Source organism: Vigna umbellata, chromosome 1, assembly GCF_029865625.1.
Source record: "Vigna umbellata cultivar VRB3 chromosome 1, Vumbellata_1.0, whole genome shotgun sequence".
Lineage (NCBI taxonomy): Eukaryota > Viridiplantae > Streptophyta > Magnoliopsida > Fabales > Fabaceae > Vigna > Vigna umbellata.
The window spans coordinates 45,193,252-45,205,291 of record NC_142165.1 but is presented as its reverse complement, the minus strand read 5'-3'; the positions used below and the strand labels follow the sequence as shown (position 1 = coordinate 45,205,291).

Below are 12,040 nucleotides of genomic sequence, written 5' to 3'. Positions count from 1 at the left end.
AAATCAATAATATTTATAGATTAAGTTTCAATGATTAGTTATAATAAAATAATTTAACATGTAAATAATTAATATAAAACTGAATTTTAAATTAACAAAATAAATGCTTCACATTTTTTGATTAGTGTTTAAGAAAAATCATAGAAATATCTTTTAATTATTTGACTATCACAACATAAAAACCTTATTACATTATCATTTCTAAATATATGCTTATTTTACTCAAATAAATTTACCTAAATACCTTGAAAGTGAAAATAAACACACCCTAGCCATCTTAATTAATCATATGGTCAGACACACACATGTTCATTATCATTTTGCTTTGGAATTGTTTATTGATAATATCATCACTTTGTTCTGGAATTGTTTGAAGGACTGGTTAATTATCTGATTATTATATATTAATATTTTTTAATGTTAAAATTGACAGCAGGTTCAGCTAACAGTGTGCTAATAAGAACAGGTTTATTACTGGATATAGCTGGTTTTGGATCTACATTTTGGATCTAAATAACCTGACACAACACCAGATTAATAAACAGGTAAGAAGGAATAATCATGATTTTAGAGGATTAGTTTGCACATTAATGGATTAATAAATGATACACTTTACCCTCCAAGAACTTCTTTAACTAATCTCTCTAAAGATAAAGAATTTCAGTGAGGAATTGGTACCCTCTATGTTTAAATTAAAGAAAATTGTAACATGAAAAGAGAAGATTAAATGGGGTTAAAAAAGTTTCAGAAGATTGATTATGAAAGCTGTATATATATTACTGTTATATATCACTATTTTCTTAAAACTGCAGTCCTGCTAATTCACATAAACGTTAAACTAAGCAACAAAAGACAATATGCATTAATCTGCAACATTTTATTGTTCTTGGGATTTAGATCGGATCCTGTGTGGAAGGAAAATCACAGTGTGTTATATGCAGTGTCGAATCCAAAAGCACTGGTAGAAGCATAAAACTGTTCTCAGCAAAGACAAAAAGAAGAGGCCATGACATAGCATCTTCTGATCTCATGAATGAAGGCTGAGGAAAGAAGTGACATATGATCAAAATAATAACAACAATAGTTGAAATGATTGAATCCATTAGCTTATAATAAGCAAACATCCTTATTCCTTAACTAGTTCAAAGGAAAATAAATCAAAATCGAATATCATAAATGGAATGAATTGGACTTTAGTGGTGTAGATTTTGCTTGTGTGGTGAGGAGTGATGTTTCCAATAATTGAACAGTGAAAGGGAAGGGGTTCACGGGCAAGCTAAGTGTATTTTCTTATTAGACTAATTAGTTTTTTTTATTTTATTTTATCAAACTTGACTTTGTTTCTTGATGTTTCTTGATATTGATCCAAAGTAGTAAAAATGGTAGTTGTTGTAGGTGGGGCAAGTGGCAAGTGAGAGATACAGGGTGTACCCAATTGACCACAGAAAGAGTTCACGGGTCCTTCAGCTTCTTCTATGACAGTGAATTACATATTCGAATCCAGACAAACTTTCTTGAACAAATAAATAAAAAAGGGGAAAACTTCTTACAACAATCTAAAAAACTTCAAAAGAGTTTCGTGTTGGATTTCTGTTAACGTTTAGAACCTCCATAGGTGTTGTCACAATTTACATACAGACCAAATGAAGAGAAACCAGTAACAGAATAAAAATAATGTTGTCTGGTGATGAGCCAACCACACAACTTCATCTTACTCATAATTTGTTTCAAAGATTTTTCTGGTAATAGCATTCAACATTAGGTTTTCTTATGGATCTAGACAAAAATATTTGCTTATTACTGATTAGGGCCAAAAAGGTTTTTTCTCTGTAATCGAATAAAAAACCTGATAATTGAATACAACAACAACATTGTAATAGATTCTAATAATATTGTAATTAATTATTAATTCTTTTATTCAAATTTCAGCACTTGTAATTAATTACATTAGTGGTGTAATCAATTATTAGTGAAGTCGGAACTCTCTTATACAACTATGACATTGTATAATCGATTACAACTACTTGTAATCAATTATCCGCAACAGAAAACGTACAGGGATATACGATTTTTTCATTTGAGTTGGTATAAGGCTTTCATGAGTTGTTCATTTATTTATGTAAATAAAAAATTTTGCCTAGATTAATAATAAGCAAATCTTTTTGCTTAGATCTGTAAAAACCTCAACATTACATGACGGCAAATCTAAGGTGCAATAACAAAATTATTTATATATAGGAGATATGATCACATTACATTCAACAAATTCTTATGGTTTTTGAGTGATCACATGACTCCATCAAACTGCACATAAGGGTTGGTTGGTTGGTCTTGGAGCAATTTGATTAGAAAATGAATTTTTTTTTCTTGTTTTAATAATTAAACGGATAAGATGATCTCATGATCGTGTAGATTTCTAGAGCATACTTTTTATCAGTATGCTCAAAGATAGAATTGGAGAAAGCAGTGTTTGGCAGAAGATAATTGTATGTAGTTAGTGCTTTGCTTGAACTTCAGGACAAAGATGAAAATCTGTGAGCTCATCAAAATACACAGCTATGAAAGATTTTGATTCGTTGTGGAGCGTTATGAAATTTCAGCCACAAATTTGAAGACCCAAGGGTCCACCACTCTGGTAATTGCCAAATCTTATTGTCCTTTCATGCAAGTCCAAATGTGTACTTAAGTGTTTTTCAATAATTCCATGATTAGCCCTTCATGGTTTTTGTTCCAAAAATATCACTTCTATAACCAATCCTCCTAAAATACACGAAAATTTTCAGTACTCTGGTATACTCTCAACAGTGTTCTTAATTTTGTGTTATAGCTAATTTGATCAGTAAACACAAATATAAAGAGGAAGTGATAGAACTGATAAAAACTTGACCCTTGTTTCTACATATACATCACTGGTAAAAGGTTCCATTGTTATTATTGTATGAATTAGATTATTCGCTGCTTAAGTGGATACAAGATCAAAGTGATAAAAAATTGTTTGCAAACATCATGGTGCAGGTAAAACAGTGTAGTATTATGTAATAAACAGTGTGACAAACTGAATTGTAATAAATAAAAATATGTCAGCACGAATCTAATCCCATATCTGTATCAATTATGCACCAAAACACCAAAACCATTCACAGTTTTGATTTAGCATCCTTCATTTCACAGTTGCCATTGGCAACTGGCAACAACATCCAAGCTATGTTTGATGCATAGCTGTCCATTAAACAACGAGAAACCAAAATTATTCACGTGAATTTTTCAATGTTCCACATCCTAGACCAGAGAAAAAATGGTAGACGTTCAATTTGGTACGTTAATCAACAAAGATTATCTTTAGTTAAAGAACTTATTATCTCTGAAAAAGTATTAATTCTTACCAAAAGCATGTTATATCCACTAACATTAGTAACTGTAGAGAAATACTATTATATTGTTGAGTTGTTACGTCTAAATTATTAGTTATTTTAAATTTATACGAGCATCTTGGTGTCCAAATATGTAAAATTGGTGAAGAAATAGCAAGAGGTGCACGTGAACTTTTTATACAGAGTTCGAGGAGCTGAGTGTCTTTGCAGCTAAATCCCTTACAGCCACACATTGTTTCACTGTCAGTAGCAGAGGCCAAAACCACTGATTTAAAAAAGATTATAGAACAGAGAGGAAGAGAGCAAAATGGGTTGGGGAATTAGAAGAGAGTAGAAACAACCGAGAGAAACATATAGAAAAAGGAGGCATAGCAATCTATTCAAATGAAGATGCAAGGCTGTGAGGTTGAGGCCATTGGCATAAACTACACCATCCACACACACAAATCGGAGCACCCTTTTAAAATCTTCAGCAAATCTGCACAACTTGATACTGAACAAGATGGTAAAGAGCCAGAAGGGGAAGCAGAAGCTGAACGAAGTTGCAGTGGAGTAAGGCATGTGCTGAAGAAAGTGAGTTTCCAAGCCAAACCATGGGAGATCCTAGCAATTGTTGGGCCAAGCGGAGCTGGCAAATCATCACTGCTTGAGATTCTAGCCGGCAAACATAACCCTCAAGGTGGTACTGTGTTGGTGAACCACAAGCCTGTGGACAAAGCTCAGTTCAGGAAGCTTTCAGGGTATGTGACACAAAAGGACACTTTGTTTCCTTTGCTTACAGTTGAAGAAACCCTGATGTTTAGTGCAAAGCTGAGGCTGAAGCTTTCTCAGGAGGAACTCTGCTCCAGGGTCAAGTCATTGATTAAGGAGCTTGGACTTGACCACGTTGCTGGCACTAGAATTGGCGATGATAGGGTTCGAGGCATATCTGGTGGTGAGAGGCGCAGAGTTTCCATTGGTGTTGAAGTCATACATGAACCAAAAGTGCTGATTCTTGATGAACCAACTTCAGGGCTTGACAGTACTTCAGCTTTGCAAATAATTGACATGCTTAAGGTCATGGCTGACACAAAAGGGAGAACTATAATCCTTAGTATCCATCAACCCGGGTTCAGAATAGTGAAGCTGTTCAATTCATTGTTGTTGTTGGCCAATGGAAGTGTTTTGCACCATGGAACTGCTGAGTTGCTTGGTGTAAATCTAAGGTTGATCGGTTTGGAGCTTCCTCTTCATGTCAATGTAGTTGAATTTGCCATTGAGTCCATCGATACCATTCAGCAACAACAGACATGTGTCCCAGTTCAGGTGGAAACTCCAAGGCAATTGCCAGGGACAATGCAACAGAAAAAAATCGGTGATGAAGCTGGTGAGATTAGGAACGGTAAGTTTACCTTGCAACAGCTGTTTCAGCAATCCAAGGTAATTGATGAAGAAGCCATCTTCGTTGGAATGGATTTCCCTTGTGATTTTGCTAATTCTAGATTGAGAGAAACTATGATTCTCACCCATAGGTTTTCCAAGAACATATTTCGTACAAAAGAGCTATTTGCTTGTAGGACAATTCAGATGCTGGTTTCTGGGTTGGTTGTGGGATCCATCTTTTGTAACCTTAAGGATGATATAGAGGGAGCTTATGAAAGGGTGGGTCTATTTGCTTTCATATTAACGTTTTTGTTGTCAAGCAGCATAGAAGCTCTACCCATTTTTCTGCAAGAAAGGGAGATTCTAATGAAGGAAACATCTAGTGGAAGCTACCGTGTGTCATCGTATGCAATTGCCAATGGCCTAGTTTACTTGCCATTTCTTCTCATCCTAGCCATTTTGTTCTCAATGCCCTTGTACTGGATTGTTGGTCTCAACCGGAATTTCTTGGCCTTTTTGCACTTTTTGTTGCTGATATGGCTGATTCTTTACACGGCCAATTCAGTTGTGGTGTGTTTTAGTGCTCTGGTGCCTAATTTTATTGTTGGGAATTCAGTGATTGCTGGTGTTATAGGGTCATTCTTCTTGTTCTCTGGGTACTTCATATCAAAGCAAGAAATTCCAAACTACTGGATTTTCATGCATTATATATCCTTGTTTAAGTATCCCTTTGAAGGGTTCCTGATCAACGAGTTCTCCAACTCGGGAAAGTGCTTGGAGTACATGTTTGGGGCATGTCTTAAGAGCGGAGAGGATGTCCTTGAAGAAGAAGGGTACGGGGGAGAGAGTAACAGATGGAAGAATGTTGGGGTCACTGTGTGCTTCATCTTGGTTTACAGGTTCATCTCTTATGTCATTCTTAGATACAGATGTTCCCAAAGGAGATTTGGCAAGGTTATCACCAACTAAGTCTATGGTGACTCTCTCTTTCTCTCTCGTTCACGTGTCTTGGTTTTTCTTCTGATAGGAAGCGATGAAGATATTCTAAAAAAAAGCATAAAGAATTATAGGTCTGGTCAATGCCAACAAATTGTACTAACAGAATATTATGTTGGTTTTTGCTTTACATGATTACTTAATTCACAACATTGTGTTTCTCTTATCATCTAGATTCCTTCCTCGACTCATTTTAAATCATCTCAGGCTAGGCCAATGTCACTGGCTTTGTCCTGAAAAAAGAACAAACAAAGTGGGATTATTCTATACCTCGCTTAGCAGGCCAAATTTCAATTACACTATTCATTATGAATGAACTGGGTGCTTTTTTAACGCTAAATTATGGGGCATTTACAAAGCAATTGGCAAACATTACGAGAACTATCCTCTGGTCACTTGTCTCAAGATTCATTTTTATCATTATTTCTAAAAGTCACGAATGCTAATACATATGGAAGAGGCATCTATTCTGTAATGTGGCACTAATCTTTTTTCAGCTCATACTTCTGGCAATCAAGCTGGGCTATTATCATTAACAATGGACCACGTGGTTAACCAACGGAAGATTTCATTCCATGTGCTGCAGTTAGGTTGAGCACATTACACTACACCTAAAGCACAAACTTTGGGTGGACAACTTATCATGAATTTCCTGCCTATTCCCAAATTTTAAGAAAAGAAAAATATTTTTTTCACAACACAGGGTGTCCAAAAGCACTAATAAAAAATATTGTACACGTTTAAATAATTGTAGTATATACAAGCATGTCCACTATAATGTCAGATTAGTTTAAATTCACTCTGGCCGTCTTAAGTTTTATCATCAAGTGAAACATAACCAAACTATGTTATCTTTTCTATGCGAACTCTCAACCAAATACGTTTCTTCTTTTGAAGGTGTCTTTCAGCTTTTACCATGAAAAGTTGAAAACATACACGAACACAACACCAATCCTATCGCTTCGTCTGTTCCCTGCTCTCAGTCTCCCATCCCATCAAATTTCCCCATGTACCAAGCCAAGCAAAAACATCTGAAATTCAATGGAATGCTACTTTGTTTTGTTCGTTCTTTCACTTCCTTCCTACTAAGCAACTGGTATGAATGGAACTCAATTATAACTCATTCCTCATTATCATGCAAGAGGGCCCCTCTTACTTTGGTCCTGCTGAGAAAAAAAGTTGAGTGTTACTATGATGAAAGCAGTACACAGTAGGACTACAACTAAGGCTAATAAGCTAGTAAGAAAACTTGCCTGCGATATGCTGGCACCTTACGATTCTTGACTTTAGTAGAACCTCCATGCCTAGTTGCTTGCTTGTCTGCATGTCACCAGGAAGGTGAAACACAAATTGTTTTCATTAATGCTTGAAGCACTAAAATCCAAGACATGGTGAATACAATCCAAAACAGTTGCAATAAAGCAACAGCGAAATATAAGCAAAAGCTCCCAAACATAAGAGAACATTCAAAGAGGGAAGTGGCCTTTCTTCTCCTTGTCCCCGTGTTTTGTTTTTCTTCTTGATTCATAAGAGAATAGATCTAAGAATACTGTTACCGTTTTCCTAGCAGAAGAAATAATTAAACCAAAAGACGAAGATGATAGACGGCTATTGCTTTCTGCACCCCCCACAATTATTAACTGCACCCCCACAATTATTAACTGCACCCCTACACTACAGAAGGCAAGATAACACTTTATCAGCAAAGACCGACCCTTTACCTGGAGAGTTTTGCAATCCCTGAGTAGAAACACCATTGTCTAAGTCGCTAATCTTTTGAAACTTTTGCCTCTGTTCCAGCTGAATGCTCTCATTTCTTTCCTGATAGGTATAAAAAGAATGATCATGTTAAGCTTACAATGATAATAGGGGCCAATTTAATTTTACCAATTTACTATTAACAGCAGATGGGTGAAAGTTAAAACTTTCAACCCAGAACCTAAGAATAAGCAAAATCCCATTCAAATCAAATGTTGAGGTAGGTGAAATATAATCTTAGTTTTTAATATAAATCATTCAAGCGTAATGACATATTAAGCAAAGGAAAAACCCACGATTAGCCTATGAAAATGAAAGGAATCATATCTGTGAAGGAGGGTTGCAACCTCCTGTTAGGAGAGGGCGTATAATAGGAGAATTGGAAAGGGAGAATGGGATGAGACCCCTGTTCAGCTGAAACAGTTGTCAATAGCTGCTAACTAGTGTTAGTTAGAAGTAGACTTAGGGAGAATAAAAAGGAAGGGAAGCGCATTATAAGGCTGACTGGGCAAATGTGGAAAGTGCAGAGTTCAGGCCTCTTGAATGCCTGATAGTTCTTCTTGATACTTTCATTTGTTTTGTGAACTGATTCCTATACTTAATTTCAATAAAGACATGTTCTGTTAAACTTGTAATTCATAATATAACAATGAATTCCACACTACGTAAGAGAACTCTATAATATTCAGCCATTATTAATGACATGCAGAAAGTTTCCAATAAAACTTCAACACCGCCACAAAGGAGGAACGCAAATCAATTCCTTTGGAATCCCGACCAAAAAATTATGATCAGAGATATCAACCAGAAAAATTATAATATATACAGAGCCTGTGCTGTAAAAGTTCAACTCAATTTGGCTATCGAACCTTTTCAGCTGCTAACATGTTTGTCCGGGCAGAGTGCTCTTGCTCTGAAAGAACAACAAAAGTAACAATGAACTCCAGAACATAGGCTATATAGGTCTAGGTCTAAGTTTATATATATCTTCCCCACATCTTTGGAAGGAAAATCTAGAAATGAGTTACAATGAATCAAAGACATGAACAAATTATCAATATCAGAGAAGAAACATAGACCTACCAACTTATCATCAAGAGCACAGGCGATGGCAAGCATTTTTCATATTTTCTAAATTGGCCATTCATGAAAGCCAAAGCTACTCATATTTCCAATTACCACTAAATAGTCCAAACTTTTTTTACCAAAGAATAAAAGGAATGAACTACAATTATTCGTCCAGTCATAAAGAATGAATTTCAGAATGACAACTATGCAACTAAATTTCACTTTTTATAACAAATTATCTTTCGATGACAAAATTATAGCCTAGAAATTCAACATAATTAAACAAGCTATATTGATCATTTACAAACATGATTAGAAAAAACAAAACACAAGTAAGACCTCAGATTCAAAAGATCAATACTTTTTGAAAGGTTGCGCACACCTTTTACAAGAGAACACTCCATGCTTTTCATTTTGAATGCATCAAAGAGGCTTGAGCAAAAGTTCAACTTAACTTCCATAGCAGTGCAGTCCACAACTTTGGTAAGTGGAATGGTGATCAAAGGCATCCCTTTTGATTTCTGAGCTACTAATTTTGCATGACTAACACCTGAAATATTAGCATCGGACAACAGAGAGCAGTGACCAATGAGTATGTTTAGTTAAAATGATTCATAAAAACAATAATTATAATATGGAATTCTTTATCAGGTGCATCAGAGAACTTCTAAATTAGAACATACAAAAATTATAGGATATTTATGTAGCCATATAGAAGTATTACAACCGTAACTCTTGAAATATTGGTCAATATATGAATTGAAAATGAAAAATAATAAATTATTAACGGATTACTGAAGCAGGACAAAAAGTAATCCGCAATAACAAGACAGAAATCCCATTTCACAAAGAGCAGCATTAGAAAGACAACAAATAGAATCAAAATACCACGATTGAAAGATATCAAAATGAAAATGATATCAAGGTGCTAGGCAACATAACAAGAAAATCATGGTAAATATCAAAATCAAGTAAGTTTTAACTACATACATGCAACAACTCTATTCTTTGATTTCTTTCAACTTAGATTGTCCACTCCATAATCATCTACTTTGCGATAACCCCCATAATGCAACATTTAACCTCATGTGAAATAGCCACCACTTTGTATGAGTCACCAAACCTCTTCATTAAGTCTAATGCCACACACTAATAGAACAAATGATCATGAAAGTTAATGATAGAGACTCCCCTTAAAGAACAGCCACAACAAAGAGTTTAATTATGCGCCTAAAACATTAAATTTCTTAAAAGAAAAATAAGGGGAATGGCAACTATAGGAAAACTTTTCTGGGCTTACATAAAATTAAAGGGCCTATTTGGCACAACATTTAAACACAAGATCAAAAGTTTCTTCAATGGTGATAAAAATTTTAATTAATTCAATTCAGACCACTCATGTTTCCTATTTAAATTTCTCAGAAGTTTATGCATACACACTTATAAAACAGAACATATATATGTTTTTACTAAATCATAGCCTGACCACAAAAACTTAAATCCCTCATAACTTCATTGATCCAGATCTTCAAGGAAGGACTGAAATTCAAAATGGGTAAGGTCGTGTTCAAACACTTCTGCAGTTAAATTTATTTCGAAATATCATACATTGTATGATGTTTCTTATTTTAAAATTTCCAGAAAACGAAGAGTAGATGTTGCTAGAATACTAACTAGCATCAGAATTTGAATTTGCCTCTAGAACCAGCTTCAGATCTTGTGACTTAAGGGATGTTATAAAATAATTGACAAACTCTGACCAGGATCCCCCTATTCCAACAATATCCCTCTGCACAAAAGATAAAAAAAAAATGGCAATCACTACTATAAATAAAATGATAAGAATACTTTTTTTTTTCAGAATTTTTTAGCAAACTAACATAATAAAGGAAGAAAAAAAAACATTTGATATTCAGGATCAATAACATCACAGCAAAAATTACCAACAAAAGGCATTTGAGTTTTATTTAACCTCTTTATTAAATTGAATCAACATTTTTCCTTCTTCTTTTTTGCTTAAATTTTTAACAGTTCTTCTCCGAACCAACACTGTGAATCACATTTCTTCCTCAAACAGATAATGATGCAAGCAAGTGAAGGTGATCAAGAATGCTCACAATGTCCTCAAGCATGGAAAGTGAAAGACGAGCTTCCCAGGCATCACAGATATTAGTGACATGAATTACAAGGTGAGAAGAATCAGCGGCATAAACATGGACGAAAAAGGGACACATCGGAGAAGACCTTTGAGAAGTCCATTCCACTTTGGGTTTGCTAAAGATAGGATCAAAGCCTTCAAACGCCATCCCAAGTCAAGATTATGCTCCAAAGGTGACAAAGCTACAAACTTGAGGATCCAGCTTCACACACAAGCAATAATTGGAGTTGTTTATCATATAATTAGAAGAAAAAAACTAGGGTTTCTCACCTGTTTAAAAACGAAAGAGTGATGTTAAAAGTATAACATCAATAGTTACAGAAAAGAACTATAGGATTGGACGAAGGTGTGTCATTTAAACGAACAGGGAGAGAGGGAAAGAGCAGAACGAGAAATGATTGATAAGAACCAAATTTGGAGAAGAAAGCACGAAAAAAGAAAAAAGAAGGAAAAGGTTTTGTTTCACATTTGCATTTTAAACATTCGAACTTTTATAATCTATAACAGTACAGTACTCCTGGATGTCTTATTTAGTTTGTTTTATTGCTTTCTCTTCAATATATATTTATATTTCAATATTAATGAAAAAACATATGTTTGAAATAAATATCTATATTTTTATTGTATTTTTGCATTATTGTATTGAAGTGATAGAAATAAATTAGTTTCGTACTTAAAGTATAGAAAATATAATTATTTTTCTTTAACTTCAAATTATTGTTATTAAGTTTTTATTACAATATTTATTTTCTGTCGCGTTAAATATTACTTTTTTAGATAATAGGTGTAATATGGAAAAATAATATATCAAAATATAAAATACACATAAAAAAATTATATCTTTTTATAAAGAAAAACAGTTGAACAAAATAATTTTATCTTGTGTGTATAAAAATGAAAAGAAATATTTTATTATTTTCATATAATAAATATATAACGATGCAATAGAAATGTGGAGATTAAGGTGTCAGTACCCATGTAGTCTCTTATATTAGAGTTAGGGGATTACTTTCCAACGTTGTAGTTTATCATAAAAATATATTATTGTGAAACGCTCTTTATTTGAAAAAAAAAACTGTTTCCGTGTACATTATTATCAAACTTTCAAGTGAACATGATTATCAAACTTTCAACTTAACTCAAGTTTACGTTAACTCGAGTTTACATTTATGGTTTCCGAGTTAACTCGAGAGTAAACTTGTGTTCTGCACAAACTCGGTAAAATCAACAATAAAATTGATAAGATCGTGTAAAATCGTGAGTTTGAAACAATTTGAAAATAAACTTGTGTTCTGCATAAATTCGATAAAATCAACCGTGAAATTGA

The 12,040-nt window shown here is 34.0% G+C and overlaps 2 protein-coding genes across 5 annotated transcripts; one reads left to right on the top strand and one right to left on the bottom strand.

Annotated features, from left to right (window-relative positions):
* Positions 1-3,571: 3,571 nt before the first annotated feature.
* On the top strand, positions 3,572-5,895 carry LOC124836868 (ABC transporter G family member 5-like). The gene has a single exon (XM_047312107.2). The coding sequence runs from the start codon at positions 3,756-3,758 to the stop codon at positions 5,700-5,702; it is 1,947 nt and encodes a 648-aa protein (XP_047168063.2). The 5' UTR covers positions 3,572-3,755; the 3' UTR covers positions 5,703-5,895.
* A 539-nt stretch (positions 5,896-6,434) lies between these two features.
* Positions 6,435-11,214, bottom strand: LOC124836875 (U2 small nuclear ribonucleoprotein auxiliary factor-like protein). 4 transcript variants are annotated; one of them, XM_088103341.1, is made up of 8 exons: positions 10,984-11,214; positions 10,673-10,902; positions 10,230-10,344; positions 8,938-9,105; positions 8,357-8,400; positions 7,451-7,550; positions 6,983-7,049; positions 6,435-6,895 (listed from the first exon to the last, which is right to left on the bottom strand). In XM_088103341.1, the coding sequence occupies exons 2-8, from the start codon at positions 10,859-10,861 to the stop codon at positions 6,850-6,852; spliced, it is 729 nt and encodes a 242-aa protein (XP_087959467.1). In that variant the 5' UTR covers positions 10,862-10,902; positions 10,984-11,214; the 3' UTR covers positions 6,435-6,849. The 4 variants fall into 4 exon arrangements, with proteins under 4 accessions (XP_087959467.1, XP_087959468.1, XP_087959466.1 ...); XM_088103342.1 differs by having other exon boundaries at positions 10,673-10,895; XM_088103340.1 differs by having other exon boundaries at positions 10,673-11,213.
* Between the last annotated feature and the right edge of the window lie 826 nt (positions 11,215-12,040).

Excerpts from the sequence above, each read along its gene's own strand:
- LOC124836868 (XM_047312107.2), top strand. The coding sequence starts at position 3,756 with ATGAAGATGCAAGGCTGTGAGGTTGAGGCCATTGGCATAAACTACACC.
- LOC124836875 (XM_088103341.1), bottom strand. The coding sequence starts at position 10,861 with ATGGCGTTTGAAGGCTTTGATCCTATCTTTAGCAAACCCAAAGTGGAA. Across the intron at positions 9,106-10,229 it reads AAATTCAAATTCTGATGCTA|GTGTTAGTCATGCAAAATTA; the intron begins GTTAGTATTCTA and ends CTAATATTTCAG. Across the intron at positions 7,551-8,356 it reads ACATGTTAGCAGCTGAAAAG|GAAAGAAATGAGAGCATTCA; the intron begins GTTCGATAGCCA and ends TATACCTATCAG.